The sequence below is a fragment of the Bufo gargarizans genome, chromosome 3 (genome assembly GCF_014858855.1).
Source record: "Bufo gargarizans isolate SCDJY-AF-19 chromosome 3, ASM1485885v1, whole genome shotgun sequence".
Lineage (NCBI taxonomy): Eukaryota > Metazoa > Chordata > Amphibia > Anura > Bufonidae > Bufo > Bufo gargarizans.
Window position 1 is genome coordinate 61,683,055 of NC_058082.1, and position 21,567 is coordinate 61,704,621.

A 21,567-nucleotide genomic window follows, 5' to 3' on the forward strand; every position below is an offset into this window, starting at 1 on the left:
AAATGGCAGTAAGGGACTGTCGGGATTTCTATCACTGAGAGTGGAGAGCAGTCAGTTGAGCACTGCCACTGGGCACCAGGGATTGAAGGAGTTGAAATACTCAATCTGAACCGGTGGACCGACCTGAGAGGTTTTAGAAGTGGGTAGGAGGAAAATGAAATGGTCAAGACTATGGTGGAGCTGACTAATTACTGGGCCTAAGTTTTGAGCTGAGGTGCAGCAAAACTCCCCTGGCCTGAGGAACCCATAAAAGCTGAGATAGAGGGCAGCTTTGAGGATCAAACTTTTGAATGGCCCGAAAGGATTACCATCTAGGGCGGCAGAAATCTTTTGAAATAATTCCCCTGTGACTGGTTGTCTGGTGGGAGTGGACGGAGAGGAGAGCTTCTGAATGCCTCTCAAGACTGCCTTGACAGCCTGGGAAGAAAAGAAGGAGATGTGACTGGGATGGTTGATCATGTAGTGATGCTGGATGCCCGCTAGGTAAAGTCTGATGGTGTTGTGAGACAACCTGAGCTCTTTATGGCAGTACGCCAAGAAGGCCAGGATGAAGGAGACCTTGTCCTTGTCCCCCAGCTGCCTTTGCTGAAAATGACCGGTGATACTCATAAAAAGCAGAGCCGCCGTATTTATAACCTAACTCGGTGATTCTATACATGTATGTATCTAATTCTTCCCTGCGGTGGGGGTGCATGGAGCACACGATATCCCGGTATAGGCTGAAGGTTAGCATGAATTTGGGGATGGTAAGTTTCCTATTAAGGCGGACGTCTTTAGATCTGAACACTACAGATACATCACCGCAGGCAATCGTTCTGTTTTCGACTGTGTCGTGGGTAGAGATCAGGATGTCGGACAAATTGATGTCCTTCCCTGCCAGAATATCACGCCTGATATTTTCTGGCACGAAGAAGGCGGGGGCGATGTCGGGAGTGCCGAGACCTGTACCTGGGGCGTTGGACCGGGAAGTGGAAGGAACGGCTTCGGGTTCTGGGGGAGGAGGAGACGTGGAATCCTTGTTCTCGATGGCCTGAAGCCTGGAATCAATGTCAGAAATTGATGACGCTAGATTATTGATGGTCGCGTGGAGTTGGGTCAGGGATAATTGAATGGTGGACATGGACACCTGATCGTCGGAGGCCCTGGGTGGTTCAGGAAAACAGCAAACGGTACAGCTCGGCTTTTCGCGCTGAAGCAGAGTGGCGGATCCCCTTTTTTTAAGTTCTGTGATCAACTTGGGGATGGTCCAATGTCTGTATGATGCGCGGCTGGCTGTTTCGGAGATTGCTGATTCCGGGATAGACATCGAGTCTTCTATGTCGGACACGTGGGACATGATACCGCTGAGTATGGGCACACCGTTCGAGCCGGACCCTGTTGGGAGGACCTGAAGTGAAATTACAAAAACCCCATACACAAATTTATTTTATTTTTTTGTACTTACCTGGAGCCACGGAAGGGTTAGAACGGAATTTTAAAGGAACACTGACCGCAGTCAAAATGCCCGAGTATGGCCGCGAAGAGGGTGAAAACTTCACACCCAGCGAACCTGAGATTGGTAAGTGAGGAAGAAGCTTAACTGGTACCTGCGTGAAGGGATGCACCCATAACATTCTGATAAGGGAACTTAAGTAAGTGACGATCAGGAAAATACGAACGACCTGGACGAGGAGAAAATAAATGACAACCTGAGCGTGTCAGGCAATTCACGAAAAATTTAGACGGTGCAGGATGATCGGGTTTGGAGAACAGGGACGCGCCAGGGGTTGGTGTTGAATAAAGACAAGAAGAAAGTGCTGTGGAGACGAGTGGCATGTGCCAGGTGCCGTGATGAGTGGACAGAAGGCATGCCTGGGGTAGCGGACTGGGTGAAAGGAGCAGGCGGAAAAATGGACTGGGCCAAGAAACCGGTGAACGAGACGACGTGACATGAGCGTATCAGGCAGTGGACCAACAAAACCAACCTGAACGTATCAGGTGGCCCGAACACAAACAACCCGAGCGTACGACCTGAAAGATACCAGGCGACGGAAAAAGGCTCGGGTGAAACAAAACGGGTCCTGAGCATATCAGGTAGAAAATAAACATGACCTTGCGTATCAGATGACTCGGAAGCGTTGGGCCCTGCGACATGACCGTGGGCCGAGACGCACCGGGTGACAAGACCTCCACTGGCCGCCAGCCCCGAGCTGACAAATGTGGCAGGCAGTGAGGCGACATGACCCACGCGTGACGGCAATGGAGAGCAACAGGACCTGAGCGAGACAAACTGATCGCAACAGACACAAGACTGGGTGTAGGGAGAACAGAAAAACATGACCCGGTTGCTGGAGGGCAGATGGAGGGCACCAACCTGAGCCTGGGAAAGAAAAAAGGTATGACTGGCGTGATAGGCAATAGGAGAAAACATGAGGATAGTGGAAGAAGATTAAAACTGACAGGACAGCAGAAGGAGGCATGACCTGGGTGAGGTGAGTTGAGCACAAAACACGAAACGGAGAGTGACGTGACTAGGTATGACGCACAACGAGCAAAACGAGATGACCTGAACGTATCAGGCAAGAAGACAAGAAGAGGACCTGAACTTATCAGGCAACAGGAAACGAAGAGTACCTTAACGTATTAGGCAACAGGACATGAAGAGTACCTGAACGTATCAGGCAACAGGACATGAAGAGTACCTGAACGTATAAGGCAACAGGAAACGAAGAGTACCTGAACGTATAAGGCAACAGGACACGAAGAGTACCTGAACGTATCAGGTAACAGGACACGAAGAGGACCTGCACGTATCAGGCAAACAGGACAAACAAGAGGACCTGAACGTATCAGGCAAACAGGACACGAATGGACCAGATATGTCAGATGACAGGAGGAACGAACCCAGCCTGTGACCGTGTATTTTTTTTTTTTTTGGACGCGTTTTTTGGACGCGTGGAGGTCGCCTCCAGACCAAAGGAAACCCAGGGCATTGGTGGATGCTATAACTCATGAAAATGGTGAGGTGCCCAGTGCGATAGCTAGGCAGCTGACTGGGCCACAGCAAGCACAGGGAGGCCTAGGACAGAGGGAACCATGCTTGGATGCCAGTTCACCTATGCTGTCTATATTGACAACCGAAAGAACCCAATTTATAAAAATGATGTCAACATTCATTTGAAGAAGCGCAAGAAAACGTGCATAAGTCTACAAGCTGAGATGAACTCAATTGTTATTCATACGGTAAGGCAATATTCTTGGTGTGCGAATCTCTAGGGGCAGATACATGCGTCAGAGGATCATAGCCCGTGCAACGCACTGTTACAGTATATTACACTACTGAGACTGATACTGTTAGAAGATAACATGAGGAGGTACTACTGTTATACGGATGCTAATTGGATGATATTTATAGACCAAGGGATGTACTATTATATAGATGCCAAAAAATGTCCATTACACATGGACACCAGTTTGGCTGAGGAGGTATGGTACTACAATTGCAGAGCATAGATCATATTTGCCTCAGGTGTGTGGGCAGAGTATCCCTGGACCTGCATGTGGCCATCAGGGCAGCGGAGCAGCTATGGGAGTCACAGAAGACCTGAAACACAAACTGCGGCGGGCCCGGTGAGCCGTGATGAAAAAGATGCGGTGCACCCGGCTGGTGGCGGCCGCCGTGACCCGAGACCTGCACGAAACGAAAGCACCGGTGCAGAACTTACTGATGCAGCAGGGGAGATCATGCCGCCGTAAACCACTCACGCTGGGGACCGCACACGCTGAGGAAGCCGGAACCGGAAGTCGCGCCGGAATGACGTCAGCACCACGAGATGCTGCACCACGAGATGCTGACAGCCTGGAGAGGCCGTGCGGCAGGTAAATACCCTACGCCCCTCCCACAAATGCAGGCTGGAATCCAGCCTGCTGTACATATATCAGCATCTTTAGTGCCAGAGGGCTGTAAAGAGTGAACTTAGGATTACCACTGGGATCCTTGCCTATAAAATATCAGCATTAGAAGAATCCCTCCATTGACAACTGCCATTGCCTGATAATAGGATTACAAGTCAACGTATTATTACTTATGCTATATAAAACGCTTTACTTTGATGAACTGTACCAACTGTCCAGAGTCCGTTGATTCTTCAGTAAATGTTCAAATGGTACAACAACTGACTCCTCATTCTTACACGTGAGCTTCACGTGTTTTCCCATATGGTTTGGTAGAGTTACAAGAATTGGCGCCACAAACACAGGGGCCCAGCCGCAAAAGCACCTAGCACCAATTATCAACGGCACCTCAACTTCCATTTGGCTGGTGTTCCCTGCAACTGAGAGCGCCTCAGAGGATTTTGTGCTGTCTTCCCATCCACTGTACGCCAGCCCAGGGAGGCATCTGCTAACCATGAGTACATGAACTATTGTACCCATCGGCCCATGAGCCTCACATGTACCCATCATACCTCATTCGTACCCATGAGCCTCACATGTTTTCCCCTGTGGTTTGGTAGAGTTACAAGAATTGGCGCCACAAACACAGGGGCCCAGCCGCAAAAGCACCTAGCACCAATTATCAACGGCACCTCAACTTCCATCTGGCTGGTGTTCCCTGCAACCGCAAGTGCCCTGGAGGATTTTGTGCTGTCTTCCCATCCACTGTACGCCAGCCCAGGGAGGCATCTGCTAACCATGAGTACATGAACTATTGTACCCATCGGCCCACCTTGAGCCTCACATGTTTTCCCCTGTGGCTTGGTAGCGTTACACATGTATAATAAATGCAGATACTAGACTTCTGCCTTCCTGTGTAATCATGTTACACTGGACCATGTACAGTAAAGGCAGATATAGACGACCCCTTTTTACCAACCTCTGCCAGAGATTGAAGTTTTTTTTATGATGATGATGAAGTGTTATCCTTTATTAGGGCGTGTGGACATCCTAGACGGGATATTCCCCTTCTCCATGAGCCAGAAACTTGCTCTATGCTGTAAATGTAAGCAAGAATGTTCTAATTCACAGACAGCAAAAGAATATCTGTGACCTCTTTCCACTGGAGATATTGTCCGCTTTTGCAATTTAATATTTTTTACTCCATGGCTTCCAAAAGCCATAGCTTTTTTTATTTATCCGTTCATGTAAGCCGTATGAGAGCTGTTTTTATAGGACAACTAGTACTTTATAATAGTCCCAGTTTTCAATCTATCTGATGCATTAAGAAGCCGAAACAAAATATTAATGGGGTTGATTTGGAAAATAATCAATTGTGCCATCATTGGATGTCTGTTGGAATAAAATGTGCCCAATTTACTAAGTCTCATACCTCCTAAATGGGTTGTCCCATGTACACATTTATGGCATATTGATAGGATATGCCAAAAATGTCCCACTCAGCTATTTTCAGCAATGCGTGGAGAAAGGCGTTCATGTGCGATGATGTCTCTATTCATGATGGGTCCCCGTCCCAGAGATGAGACCTGCACCTATCGGACATTCATGGCATATCCTATCAATATGCCATACTGTCCACAAGGACATGCTCTATAAACTATATAATCTGTAATTATTGTACGTCATAAGAATGGCATAAATCTATCCATGAATGTGTAGAACTTTTGATGTATGCAGTGATTAAACATCTAATTTTGTCGATGCTGGTTGCTGTGTTGGGCATATAATAATACAGAATATATTTTTACTACGTGTTAGATCGATATGGATGAATAAAATTGGATGTAGCCATAGACAGTAATTGAAAACTATGTATGTTTGTATATATCATATTCCATCTATGAAGCCGTCATCGGCAGCAGGTAAATAATTTTCCTTCTTGTCAGATCATCAGCCATACATTGCACAACATGCAGTGGTACATAAGTTCATCTACTGTATATAATTTACTTGTCGTTGGAGGCTTGGTACTGGGTGCGTCCATCACCGATGGGCTGCTCACGTCTTTCAATAAGCCATTGATGCTGGCTGATGGGCCACATGCCGAAATAGCTCTTGGTGGTCTCTTCCCTGGCACCTTTACTGTTGTTCTCAGCAGATCCATCTCCTTCCCGTGAGTGCTATGCAAATAGTCCTTTAAATATAGAGAACAAATACAAGAATTATATATCGCTACTATATTCTGCCGCGCTTTACAGACATTAGCATCACTTGCAATCCCCAATGGGGCTCACAATCTGTTCCCTATAAGTGTGTCTTTAGAATGTGGGAGAAAACCCACGCAAACATGTGCAGAACATACAAACTCCATGCAGATGTTGTCCTTGGTCAGATTTTAACCTAGGACCCCAGCGCTGCAAACCACCAGTGCTAACCACTGAGCCACCATGCTTGAAATAAAAGGAAACACTGTAAAATATAGAAGGACCAACTACAAAATCTAGACATCAGACCTTACATTTGCACCATGTTTAGGGGACAATCACATGGCAGGATTTGGTACTGTGAAAAAGCATCATGCCCGTTCCTGAAAACTGGAGTGGGTTTCTGCAGACAGACATTATAAACTGTGTGAATGCACCCTGGCAGGACTTTGTTCAGATGATTGCTATTGCAACCGGCTGTCTTGTTAGGATGCTGGTGTATAAGGGACTTTCAGGCCTACTCCATTCACTTATTAAATGTAATAGGCATGTTCAAATAAGTAAATTACAGCATATATGAAATATTTATGATGTTTTCACTTATCAACTGGCAAGTACTTTAATGTGTTTTATCAGCTTTTTACTTATAGTTTCATGTGTAAATCTCAAAAAGAATTAACATATAGGCACAAGGAATATGACCATTTACAATGTGCAAGCTATGTATGAAATCAAGGGTTATAGTGGTTACAGTATCCCTCCCATGTCAATGGCTTCTCACCCAGCCGACTACTACCCTCTCTCTGCACTGATGAGGGGCAAAAACCCTGAACCAGCTATCGGTAGATGGGTGTCTTTGCTTATGAAAATGCTTTCAGGTTTTGGCCTAGCCCAAGTCCTTGTTCCAAGGCCCGGTTTAAAGGGCCAGACGCTGACTTATATCCTAGCCATCCAATAGGTGGCACTAGAGAACCAACCTTTGTCCTTTTGGATAAGAGCTTATTTACATGTGGTTCCGTTTTGAAACTATTGGAGGGAAATCTTAAAGGGGTTTTACTAGGATATGCCTCTAATGTCTGATAGGTGTGGCTCCTACATCTGGGACCCACATCTATCTTTAGGCTCGGTTCACACCTGAGCGTTTTACAGCGCGTTCCTACGTGCTGTAAAATGCTCAACAGGCAAAAACCAATGATTCCCTGTGGGCATGGTTCTTACCTGAGCGTTTTACAGCGCGTACGAATGCGCTGTAAAACGCCCTATGCCCCAAGAAGTACAGGAGCTTCTTTGGGGCGTATTGTCGCACGTACGCCTCTGTGGTCAATAGCAAGAACGCGCGAACGACGCCCGTTTCCAAATACAAAAACCCCCTTAAAATACACCCGATAAAAACTCCTGTAAACAGCGCTTATCGGATACGCTCAAGTGTGAACCCAGCCTTAGAGTAGAGCCCGCAAACTGCTCACATGCACGTGAGGGCTTACATACCCTCCATTCATTTCTGTGGGACTGCCGAAAATAGCCCAGCGTTGGCTAAGCTATTTCTGTAAGCCCCATAGAAGTGAAGGGATCACTGGGCGAGCTTGCGCAGTGCGTTTCCCATTCATTGGGACTTCTGAAAATAGCAGTCCCATAGAAATAAATGGAGGACGGCTGCACATGTGCGGTGAGCCCTCCTGTACTTGTAGGCTCTGCTCTAAGGATAGATGCGGTGGGACAACTCCTTCAACCCTTATATGCACCAAGACATGCCTGTATGTCTAAAGGGCACAAGGAGAGTATGGACCAGGCTCACAAGCTTCACCTGCCCCATACTTACATGGCGGATGCTGGACACCTGCCTGCAGCGGCTGGGACTGGAGAATGGCCATTTAACCAGTTAGATGCCTGAGCAGGGCCACAGGATGTGAGCAGCTACACAGAAAGAAGGGGCTCCCACTGTCCCACGATGACCCCCTATCCTGCAACGCAATCATGGGGCGCCAGTCGATTGTCATGGTAATCAGGGGCCTTGTGAAGGCCCCCAGGCCTACCATGTTAGGACTCCTATTACACTGGTAAATTTACAATAATAACAGTGAACTGTACAATAAATCAAACAATCATATGCTCAAGTCTGCAAGGTGGAGGGGAAAAAAAGTACAAAAAAGAGGATCTAAACCAGTGTTTCTCAACTGAAGTACTTAGGTCCCATCTGCCGGTCATGATTTTAGAATATCCCACAGAATGAATACTTTTAGTAAGTACCACTACAATAACAATATCTCCTGCTCAATACTAAGGCTAAGTGTTAGAAAACATGATAGGCATGTGGGCCCTGAAGACTGGAGTTAAGGAACACTGATCTAAACAATGTAAGACAATGTAAGTAAGGATGCCATGGCTGAAAATGTCATAATTATTAGAATATCATTTTATTTATCCTGTATGGTGAATGCAGTAAAAAACAACTGCCCAAAAATATTTTTTGGTCACCTTGCCTCTAAAATAATGGAATAAAAATGCTCAAAAACTTGTATGTACCTCAAAATGGTGCCTTTAAAAACTACAGTTTCTAGTGCAAAATAGAAGCTCTTGCACGGCTTCGACAATGTAAAAATAAAAAAGTTATGGTCAACTCTACACAAAGCTAAACATCCTGCTACTTGGAGTGTCCTTATGCCACAGAGACATGAAAGAGAAGTGTTAATTTTAACGTAAATTTGTTTTCCCTTAGTCCTAACAGCAGCACAAGTGGGGAGTTCTCCGCTATGAAACTGGTAGGACAGGTGGAATTTTTATTGATTAAAATTGCTATCAAGACAATTAAACAATTAACCCACCCCTATAAAGGGATGCCGCCCTTAAACCAGTGCTTTATCAGCAAGTACACAAACAAAAATAGGGTGGGAAATTTGTGTGCTGCTGTTAGGACTAAAGGAAAACAAATTTATGTTAAAATTAACGCTTTCCTTACGTCCTAACCAGTAGCACAAGTGGGGACCTAGCAAGGAGCGAAAGACAAATTGGGTTCCCATTTTTTTTATGAGAAGGCGGCACTGAGAATGTCTCTTCATTATTTACTTATAAAGATAAACAAGAGGGGCCCCCCCTTCGATTATATATGTAAATCTGGGGCAAAAATACAAATTTAAGCACAGCGCGGCTAAAACAGCCGCCGAATATACGCACGCCGCTGACCCGGAAGTCATCTGATGCACTTCCAGGTATGGCGCGCATGCGCGCGAAACACCGAGCGGGGGCAGCCGCAGTGGCGTCGCCAGGGGGGGGCCAGAGGGGGCCACGGCCCCCCCTACATCATGCTCGGCCCCCCCATGTGCCCCCCCAACTAAAATGCGCCCCCCCCCAAAGTGAGCTGCTGCCGCCGCCGGGCACAGGGAGATGAGCGCTTCCATTGCGCTCATCTCCTTACTACTGCCTGTGCCAGCAGCGGTGCAGGGGAGGGAGAGGCGTGTCCCTTCCCCTTGCTCTGATAGGCTGCCGGCACTAGGCCGGCAGCCTATCAGAGGCCGGCGCAGGCGGCGCGATGACGTCATCGCGCTGCCTGACCCATACAGCGTGGGACACAGACCAGAAGAAGCCTGCATCGCATCGCTGCCACTGAGGTAAGTATAAATGTTCTTTTTTTTTTTTTCTTACAATAGTGATACTGAAGGGGTGGGGGACTTAATAATGCCACATGATGGGGGGGGACTTAATAATGCCACATGATGGGGGGGACTTAATAATGCCACATGATGGGGGGGACTTAATAATGCCACATGATGGGGGGGACTTAATAATGGCACATGATGGGGGGTACTTAATAATGCCACATGATGGGGGGGACTTAATAATGCCACATGATGGGGGGGACTTAATAATGCCACATGATGGGGGGGACTTAATAATGGCACATGATGGGGGGACTTAATAATGGCACATGATCGGGGGGACTTAATAATGGCACATGATCGGGGGGGACTTAATAATGGCACATGATCGGGGGGACTTAATAATGGCACATGACGGAGGGGGGACTTAATAATGGCACATGACGGGGGGGGGACTTAATAATGGCACATGATGGGGGGGACTTAATAATGGCACATGATGGGGGGGGGACTTAATAATGGCACATGATGGGGGGGACTTAATAATGGCACATGATTACTGGCACGTAATGGGGGGCTTATTACTGACACGTAATGGGGGGCTTATTACTGGCACATGATGGGGGGGCTTATTACTGGCACATGATGGGGGGCTTATTATTGGCACGTAATGGGGGGCTTATTACTGGCACGTAATGGGGGGCTTATTACTGGCACATTATTGGTGGGCACTATAGGGGCATCTACTGAGGCAAAACAAAGAAGGGGTGTTTTATATGGGGGGCTCTGTACAGTAGCATTTTATACTGGGATACATTATGGTGGGTACTATGGGGAAGGGGGGAGAGGAGTACTATGGAGTCATCTACGGGGGCACTAAGAAGGGGTAATTTATACTTGCAAAATTATGGGGGACACTGAGGGCATCTACTGGGGCATTTTATACTGGTACATTATGGGGGGCACTAGGAGGAAGGGGGAGAGGAGCACTATGGGGGCATTTACTGGGGGCACTATATAGGGGTATTTTATACTGGCACATTATGGGGGACATTAGCTCAACTGGGGGCATAAGGGGGTATTTTTTGCATTGTCACATTATAAGGAGAATTATTTCTACTGGGGGGCATAATGGTGGGCTTTATTACTCCCCCATGGTATGACCCCCTAGTAGCAGCACCGGCCTCTCCCTGCTCTGCTGTCCCTCTGCCCCTTCTCCAAATCCTTATTATGAAATCTTTCTCATTAGGATAAAACACATCAGCTCCGCCGAGCCCCCGGACAAAGTGTGGAAGTGGCGTCCGAGATCCCCAAGGGCCAAGCCAAGTAACTGTAAGTGTTCATGTGAAATATGTTTATGTTATACACATATAGCCTACACTGTGCCCCACAATATACAGTATACCTCTACACTGTGCCACACAATATACAGTATACCTCTACACTGTGCCACACAATATACAGTATACCTCTACACTGTGCCACACAATATACAGTATACCTCTACACTGTGCCACACAATATACCTCTACACTGTGCCACACAATATACCTCTACACTGTGCCACACAGTATACCTCTACACTGTGCCACACAGTATACCTCTACACTGTGCCACACAGTATACCTCTACACTGTGCCACACAGTATACCGTATACCTCTACACTGTGCCCCACGATATACAGTATACCTCTACACTGTGCCCCACGATATACAGTATACCGCTACACTGTGCCACACAGTATACAGCTACACTGTGCCACACAATATACAGTATACCTCTACACTGTGCCACACAGTACACCTCTACACTGTGCCCCACAATATACAGTATACCTCTACACTGTGCCACACAATATACAGTATACCTCTACACTGTGCCCCACGATATACAATATACTGCTACACTGTGCCACACAGTATACAGTATACCGCTACACTGTGGAGTCTGTTCTATAAGCACCCTTGTTCTGTGGCGGCGGACAGAAAATAATCTGGAAGTGCCTCTCCCGAGACCAGGCTCTGGATCCGCCACTGGTCTGGACCGCTCACAGGAGTGTACATTTCTTCTAAACTGTAATCCGTATCCTCTGACCTGCAGAAATGAGCGCTCGCTCGATAACAACTAACAGGCAGTACCTGTAGGCTGTAGCCTGGCCCTGTTACCGAAGCTAGCCGAGTGGTGTAAGGTTAAGGTACTAGTAGAGATGAGCGGCTGCTGAATCCTGATTTAAAGTTAAAGTTACTGCAGGATATGGATTACGGTTTAGAAATGTCAAATGTACACTCCTGTGAGAGGCGGGGAGGGGGATCTGTGGATGACACTGTTATGGAGGGGGAAATGGGGATGACACTGTCATGGGGTGGATCTGTGGATGACACATATAGCATAAGATGCTATACCCGGTATGTGGCATCCACAGATCCCCCCATAGCAGTGTCATCCACAGATCCCCCTCTCTATAAAAGTGTCATCCACAGACAGCTGGACTTTTCTTCCCTGTTGCGGTTTTAGGTATCGCAGCATTTCGAAGCGTACTTGTGTAAATGTATCGTTGTTATAGCTGCCCCCCCTACTTTTGTCCTGGCCCCCAGTGTGCTCCCCCAAATTTTGAAAGCTAGAGACGCCACTGGGCAGCCGGGACTGCGGCCAAGTACAGGCCGAGCCCAGGGGGATATCGCCGGGATATAGAGGTGCCAACAGGCCCCCCTACCATCTAACTGAGGCCGCAATCCGGCGGAACCTAGGAAAAAACGTCCACAAGGACCAAGAACTTGGCAGCAAACTAATCAAAAAGGTAACAGGCAGCGCCTGAACCTGTCCTCAGTCCACAGGACAGATAAAAAAGCACTGGTTTAAGGGCGGGCATCCCTTTATAGGGGGTTGATTAATTGTTTTATCGTCTTGGTAGCAATTTTAATCAATAAACATTCCACCTGTCCTACCAGTTTCACAGGGGAGAACTCCCCACTTGTGCTGCTGGTTAGGACGTAAGGGAACTACTTGTTTTGTTTCTACACTAACAATATGGTGACTGTTTCATAAAAACAAATTACAGTATTACTAGAAAAGCTGCAAATTTTCTCACAACATTGTCGCACATCATCTGCAACATTTTGGTGGCATAAACTCTCTTGTCGATGTGGGCCACTGTGTAGAGATGTCGCTTATTTTTGTATTTACTGCAACTTGGGTTTAGTGCATGAAGGTGAAGTTGTTGTTCTGAGTAGTTATGGTGCATTTCTGAAAACAGACAGTAGGTGGCACTGCTTCCAAATTCCTTAGGCATAAAGACACTCTGGGTGAAGAAGGAAGCCCTGTGTGTAGGCTAGGGGGTTCTCCAGGGTTTACAAATTGATGACCTATCCTCAGTATAGATCATTAATATGAGATCGGTAATGGTCCAACTCCCGATTGCCCTGCTGATCACCTGTTTGAGGAGGCCGCTGTGCTCCTGTGTGCACCTCTGCCTCCTCACAGCTTACCAAGCATAGTTGCACATTGTATAGCGGCTGTGCTTGGTATTGCAGCACAGTGAATGGGTCTGAGCTTTTACTAGGTCATGTGAACAATGAGTGTGAGGTCACATGACATTGGAAGAGGCCTGAGCGTTTATGAAGCACTGTGGCCTCTTCATGCAGCTGATCGGCCCCCTGCCAATCTTATATTGATGACCTATCCTGGAAGCATGCCCAGCTACTCTGTGCACCTTGGGCCTGCTCATTTACCTATGGGTTAAAAGTAACAGTCTCAATGGACATAATTTTTTGTACACTAATGTAATGCAATGTGTATACTGTGAAGCATTGTGCCCCCTGTACATGTTTACCTGGTGTAATGGCATTGTCATTAATGAGGTACTCTGGTTATAACACGCTGTTGCCTATCTTCTGAAAAGGAACTAACCATTTGATTGGTGGGACTCCAATTGCTGGAACCCCACAAATCACAAGAACGAGGGCCCCATATGCAAAGGCTGGTCGAGCATGCGCTGTGCTGCTCCATTCATTCTCTATGGGGCTGCCGGAGAAAGCTGAGTGTTGTACTTGGCTATCTCTGGCAGTCACATACAGATTGAATGGAGCAGCACGGCACATGCTTGACTAGCTGCTCTATTTATTTTGGGGTTCAGTGCCCTCCATTTGTGTGATCTAATCTAATGTGGAGAGAGGATAACCTGCTAAGTACTTACATTAATGCTAGGATGGTAGAGCAGCATGCCATTGCTGGTCAGAGTCACATACTTCTTCTTCCACTCCTTGTTCAAAGAATTGCCACTACGTTTCAGTAAGAAGCTCTGAAAAATATGAGATAAAATTCACTACATAGGGAGGATATAGAAAGAAAATATTTGACTTTTTAATAATAGAACAATCCTAATACATAGCTGCCAGAATTATGTACAGGTACATGTATGAGAACTGTGTACAACATATATATATATATAGTGACACAGTGAGAGGGTTGGTTCTGGGAAAACAAGTATTTTCCTCCCAGCAATACCGGACCGGATTTTAATGCTGGTCCAGGTTTTGGCAGCACCTGGCTGTCCTTAAATAGTCAGCTGGGCTCAGAAGCCATGTCTCTGTATTGGGATCTGAGAGCCTTGTGTCTGGATGAAGGCTTGCTACCTGTTTGGCGTGAAAACAGGTTGGTGCTGCTATCAGCAAGGACTCTTTGAGGCAGAATTGCTGCATGGTGTGAATTACCACCAACACCACAAGGTGACTTTTTGTTTGAATATGACTGCTTGTTTTGTCACTTGCCTAAAGTGTGAATAAAACACTGAACTGTTTCATCCAAAGAACTTGTTGTTGCCTCTATACTGCGTCCACTAATCCTGTCTACCAGAGCGAAACCCTACAATATATATATGGTGAAATGAGGGAGTCACCATTGCTGTTGTTGCACCAAAGCTCAGCTCCTTTGATTCACAGGACCAGGCAGGGGCAAAGCATCGACAGTGGGGCTGACGGTAAAAATGATTGGAGCTTGGGTGCAACTAGAGCAATGGTAAAGCCCTCATTGCACCAAAGGCCTAATTAGGGTATTAGAAATAAGTATTGTAATTCACAAACAGAGCTTCGGATCAACAAAAGAAAAAATGAATTTTAATCAGGTGAAGCTCAGATTTGTGTCTATGTGAACTGTTGAAAGATTCCCTTTAAAGGGATTATCCCATGAAAATTATTATTGTGCAATGAAAAGAACATCTCATATGAAGTATTATTGCAATAGACAAGCAATAAAAATATTTTTCTGTTTTTTACATTTGCCTCTCTGGTAGCGCCCTCTGCTGTCTATTCTTCTGGTCCACCTTCTTCAGCATTAGGGGTGGACTGACATGCCCAGTAGCTTCTCTGCTTCCCTCCCCTCAATGCTGTTATAGTGATCTCATCGTAAAGCAGGGAAAGTAGCTGAGAAACCTTTTTATTCATTCACCGACATTTCATAGAAGTTCATAGAAATACTGTATATAGCTTTACCTCTAGCTATCTCTAGACAGTGGAGAGGGAAATTGTGGAGCATAACGTACCATATGTATCTCTAAGATTATATGTGAGGAATTATTTTCAATGCAGTGGAGAAAGAGCTTAACTAGAACTAATTGCTATGCATCCTGGGAGATACATGTGCTTGATAAGCTACTGCCCACCAACAGAAAGGCAAGCAAGTCATCCAAATAAGCAAATACATGAGTAAAACATATTTTTTTTTTTTACATTTATGGGATAAGCCTTTTAAATATACAAACCAGATTCCAAAACAGTTGGGACACTATACAAATCGTGAATAAAAACTGAATGCAATGATGTGGAGGTGCCAACTTCTAATATTATTCAGAATAGAACATAAATCACGGAACAAAAGTTTAAACTGAGAAAATGTACCATTTTAAGGGAAAAATATGTTGAATCTGAATTTCATGGTGTCAACAAATCCCCAAAAAGTTGGGACAAGGCCATTTTCACCACTGTGTGGCATCTCCCCTTCTTCTTACAACACTCAACAGATGTCTGGGGACCGAGGAGACCAGTTTCTCAAGTTTAGAAATAGGAATGCTCTCCCACTCTTGTCTAATACAGGCCTCTAACTGTTCAATCGTCTTGGGCCTTATTTGTTGCACCTTCCTCTTTATGATGCACTAAATGTTCTCTATAGATGAAAGATCTGGACTGCAGACTGGCCATTTCAGTACCCGGATCCTTCTCCTACGCAGCCATGATGTTGTGATTGATGGAGAATCTGGTCTGGTATTATCTTGTTGAAAAATGCAGGGTCTTCCCTGAAAGAGATGACGTCTGGATGGGAGCATATGTTGTTCTAGAACCTGAATATATTTTTCTGCATTGATGGTGCCTTTCCAGACATGCAAGCTGCCCATGCCACACGCACTCATGCAACCCCATACCATCAGAGATGCAGGCTTCTGAACTGAGCGTTGATAACAACTTGGGTTGTCCTTGTCCTCTTTGGTCCGGATGACATGGCGTCCCAGATTTCCAAAAATAACTTTGAATCGTGACTCGTCTGACCACAGAACAGTCTTCCATTTTGCCACACTCCATGTTAAATGATCCCTGGCCCAGTGAAAACACCTGAGCTTGTGGATCTTGCTTAGAAATGGCTTCTTCTTTGCACTGTAGAGTTTCAGCTGGCAACGGCGGATGGCACGGTGGATTGTGTTCACTGACAATGGTTTCTGGAAGTATTCCTGAGCCCATTCTGTGATTTCCTTTACAGTAGCATTCCTGTTTGTGGTGCAGTGTCGTTTAAGGGCCCGTAGATCATGGGCATCCAGCATGGTTTTACGGCCTTGACCCTTACGCACAGAGATTGTTCCAGATTCTCTGAATCTTCGGATGATGCTATGCACAGTTGATGATGATAGATGCAAAGTCTTTGCAATTTTTCGCTGGGTAACACCTTTCTGATATTGCTCCACTATCATTCTGCGCAACATTGTGGGACTTGGTGATCCTCTACCCATCTTGGCTTCTGAGAGACACTGCCACTCTGAGAAGCTCTTTTTATACCCAATCATGTTGCCAATTGACCTAATTAGTGTTAATTGGTCTTCCAGCTCTTCGTTATGCTCAAATTTACTTATTGCTACTTGTCCCAACTTTTTTGGGATTTTTTGACACCGTGAAAATTTGAATCAACGTATTTTTCCTTTTAAAATGATACATTTACTCGGATTAAACGTTCTACGTTCTATTACAAATAAAATATTGACATTTGCCATCTCCACATCATTGCATTCAGTTTTTATTCACAATTTGTTTAGTGTCCCAACTTTTTTGGAATCCGGTTTGTAATATCCTAGGTGTCTTTTAATTGAAAAAGATACAACAAATAGTCTTGATTAAAAATATATTACTCTTTTATGTATACAGCTCCTATGGAGATTTATGTGTCTTCATGGTCACACACAAACTTTGACTGATTCTGCATTCATGTGTTATTCCACTCCCTCTAGACTTCTACTGTCTATAGGCTACCAGACAGATGCAGAGGCAGTGGAGGAACACTTGGCTGTAGAATGGGAACAGATTGATGAGCAGGGAAGGAAATTTTATCCATTATCTTGGGATCCATTGTCATTTTTATGTAATACTACGACTCCATGGTGAACCTGTCGAACCACAGATATCCCTGGCACCACGCAGAATACATAGACATCATGTTCTGTGGGGCCCATTACTTTAATAGGAAGCGCTCAAAGGTACTGTTAAATCTGTGGTCCATGCCTGCCGCCACCCTGCTCTCCTGGATGGCCACGGGCACCGCTCTGCTTATCTACGGCTTCTGCTCTAGTGGCACGGACCTGCTGCCCTTCCTCTGTTCCCTAATGGGAGTTCTGGCCACCAGAGTCACCTGAATGTTCTCCCCAGCAGGGCCCACAGCCTGGTTCTTGCCAGTAAGACTACTCTCTTATTCCCAAAGAGCACATGCATGCCCCCCCTCCCTTCTTATGGGGCCAGCACACACCCTAATTAATACGAGCCAGTGGCTTGTCAAATTTGGGTACTTTAGATACCTTCCCCTATGTGAGGGTGCCTGAGCAATAGGTTCCTAGCTTGCAAGCTCCTGACACTTTTACATCTGTCATTACCTCTGCCTGTTCCTGACTATGGGTTCCTGATCCCTCAGTACTTTGCACCGGTTCCTCTTGACTCCTGTGCAGGGGAGGGCTGGCCATAGACCCTATAGGGAATTATGTTGGTGGGCCGATGCCCGTAGGGCCACTCAAGCCCTTCTCACTGCTGCTGGCTGGGTAATACTACTGAGGATCATTATTAGATGAAGTCCAAGCAGCATACTGAAGTTTGGGCTGCTTTGGTGTTGTGGCCCATATCTCATCTCCTAAACCCCTTGCTTCATATCCATATTAAAGACAATTAGAGGAGGAGAACAGAATGTGGCAGCTATTGATGACCACCACAGAGGTACAGCTTCTGGGGAGGCATTCTGTACTGCTCTGTGGTATTAATGACCTTCTTTCAATTTGGACCCACCTACAACATTGGGGTCATTTAGTTTTTTTTTCCAGGGCCACTTTAAGTTCCAGTGCACCCCTGCTCCCATGGGTCAGTTGTCAATCATACGGAGATTATTCCAAGAGGTAGCGGTCTGGCGGTTCACCTGCAGTGAATTCCAGATCTGTGTACAAGAGTTAAAGGACAAAATGCAGAGGACTGCCAGGATAATGCCCTTAGGAGTAGCCCTAGGTCAAATCTGTAGGTTGACACAGCAGTTCCACATCTACTGCCATAATAGTTGCAAGCTGCAAAAATGACCATAGCCTTACCTGCAATCTGCCAAGTACCCTGTGTGCATCCTGTATTTGCTCCCCTACCAGCATTGCTTCCTTTTACAGCATGCTACAAATCTCTGCCTGTCTCATGATAAAACCATCCATGTGCATGAGACCTACATACATTTTCATATAAAGAAGTTACCATTAGGATGTCAGCTGAATTACACTAAATAAATACAACTCTTAAAAAAACGTGGTTTGAAACGCAGAGTATAAAAAATGAATAAAGGATGTGGTGCTTTAGCCCCTATTAAATATAGTAATATTTTCTTTGAAGATTATGGAACACCATAAATAATAGAAGCTCAGCCTACAGGTTGTGATGTTCCAATTAACCTCTGCGTTTTCAAACGTGAACACATTTCCAATGCATCCTGTCCCTTCTGTGACACAAAACAAAATCTCTTGCCCACACAACAACCCAGCAAGTCTGCTTCTTTCTACAGCTCGCCTAACCGCACATTGCTACCTCAGCCACAATGACTTGCCACTCTCTTTGTGGAAGGATTCAATTGGAATGTGTGGGTTTTCCTCGCGGTAGCTCTTCCCACAAGAAGCAGCGGGTAGCCGCTCGATAGAAGAATAATGTATAGCTTTCTGCTGCGTCCTAGCGTTCTCTTTCCATTTAACATTCTTTGCAGAAGAAAACTGTAACAATTAAGGTGTTCGCTTCAGAGAGGCTGTGTGGGTGTTTGTCATTCGCTGTTGAATTGTGCCAGTACATTAGCTAATCAAATGGTAACATATTAGCATGTACCAGGAAGGGACATTAATCCCTGCACAGCGGGCATATGTTAACTCCTTAAATTAAGAATTCTCTATGTGTATGGACTATATAATATAATATATATATATATATTAAAGAAAATGTTGACTATAAAATTGGGAATTTATCGTGAGTGGTTTGTTTGCCCTTTACTCCTGTGTAGTGGGTGGTTTATTTAGGACGAATATTTATAATATTCATGGAGATCTTATCTTTTTTTTCTTTCTCTTTTATAGATGATATGTTGAAGATTGATGAGAGGATGAGGAATATGAATTATGAATGCACTTGCCAGATATTTTTGCTACTACAGTGCAAACTATTTGCTATATGATCTGCTGCAGTTCCCGGGTTGTGCTATTAATATATGTTATAATATTTCTTTTATCACCTGTTTTCTTTACAATACACAGAGGAGACCCCTCGCGGGCTATTTTTGGGCGTGGTAGATTCATGAGGTGGCCCCATGGCAGTTGCCCCATGAATATGGGAACATCTGTATGGTCTGTTCCTCAGTTTGGGAGGGGTGCGTGTCCCAGATGGTATACACTCCCGTGTCCCTCTGGATCCCTTTCGCCATAGACCCTTATTTGGACTCTATGAGTCTATGTATCTGTACAGGTGTTAGTTTATTCAACCAGCGATTAAAATGGCATAGCGTGCTACCGCTAATCATATTGCGCTTGCGCCAGAATACTTTTGCAGTTTGCATTTTCCAATATGGCCACCGTAACTTCGGAACGCTTGTGCGCATGCTCCGATAGCCGCATCATGTAGCGGCGCCATGGCAACCAAGAGCGGATCCCGGGCATGCGCAGTGGTGCTCTTCACACGCCGAGTTTGTCACGGTATGTGCACTGAGTCACTGTACATATGGTTGGTGTATCTCTAATCCTCCCCCGCCTCAATTTAACATATCGTGATTATTGCACATGTCACTTTCTATTTACATATGTTATGAATTAGTTTTAATCTTCAATTATATGAAATATTGCTCTTTTTTATACTATTAGGCATTCTGGCTATTTTCACTTTTTTATAAGGATCTGCAAGTCACGTTTGCTTCTATTATGTCCAGTGTTTTTATTTCACTGTATAAATTTCATTTCACGGTGTATGAATTTTCTTTTTATTTATTGAATAATTAATTAATTAATAATCATGTATGTGATTGACTATGATATATAAAATGAGCACTTTGTCCTTGAATTTTGCTTGAGAAAGGCTCTATTGTTGAGATGAAATGCCGCTGTACCACATGGGTGAATAAAAGTTATTCCATTATTATTTTTTGGAGTGCTGCCCTTCTCTCTCTCTCTCTCTCTATCTATATATCTATATCTATATATATATATATATATATATATATCTAAAATGGAAAAATGGACAGCACTCCAAAGAGTAAAATGTAAGAAAACGTTATTTACCCCAGTGGGAAATGCGCGACGTTTCGGCTCCGAATCAGAACCTTTCTCGGAGAAAGGTTCTGATTCGGAGCCGAAACGTCGCGCATTTCCCACTGGGGTAAATAAAGCTTTCTTACATTTTACTCTTTGGAGTGCTGCCCATTTTTCCATTTTTGTATTTTTGGAGTGATCCACATTGGGCCTGCTGCACCCACCAGCTTGTATTGAGGACGGTGCTGCCATTGCTTTTTTATTTCTTTATATATATCTATATATCTATATATTAATATATATATATATATATATATATATATATATATATATATATATATAGTAGTCCTAACATCCACAAAACCTGTGATAATGTATACCTACAAGTAGTGCTGCCATACCAGTGGCGTGTTGGGAGGCAGTGACACCACCCTCCCTACCAGCAGTGTTATTGCGGTCAGTGAATTTACATTGTGTAATGTTATGTATTCAATGTGTCTTTTGTCCCTACGGAGGATAGACATTGGATATATTTGAGTCAATTGTGCACACATTCCTTTAGGCTCCTTTCGCACAAGAGTATTTGCAGTCTGTATATGGGGCAAATTTTGTGTACGAGAATCTGCTGCTAATGTTAGTGAATAGGGCTATTCACAAAGGATTTCCGTCAGAATTTGAAATCTGCAGCATGTCCTAGTTTTGGGTGTATTTTGCTTCCAAATCTGCCCTTCATAGTCTATGCAGAAAGGAAGGAATATGCATGTAAACCCGGATGAATTACAGAAGCAATATTGATGACAATCTTGATGGTATAGCATCCGAAATCAGGGCGTATTTCGGATCCAGACTACGGGTGGATTGTAATATGCTCATGTGAATGAGGCCTATTAGGCATGTGCTACACGGCGA

The 21,567-nt window shown here is 44.9% G+C and overlaps 1 protein-coding gene across 2 annotated transcripts in view; it reads right to left on the bottom strand.

Annotated features, from left to right (window-relative positions):
• AGAP2 (ArfGAP with GTPase domain, ankyrin repeat and PH domain 2) overlaps nt 1-21,567 on the bottom strand; it is a 362,929-nt gene that overhangs the window by 25,713 nt on the left and 315,649 nt on the right. For both annotated transcript variants that reach the window (XM_044284829.1, XM_044284830.1), the window contains exons 10-11: nt 13,864-13,968; nt 5,884-6,067 (exon numbers count right to left, since the gene is read on the bottom strand). In XM_044284829.1, coding sequence (XP_044140764.1) covers nt 5,884-6,067; nt 13,864-13,968 — 289 coding nt within the window. The remainder of the gene's footprint in view (nt 1-5,883; nt 6,068-13,863; nt 13,969-21,567) is intronic.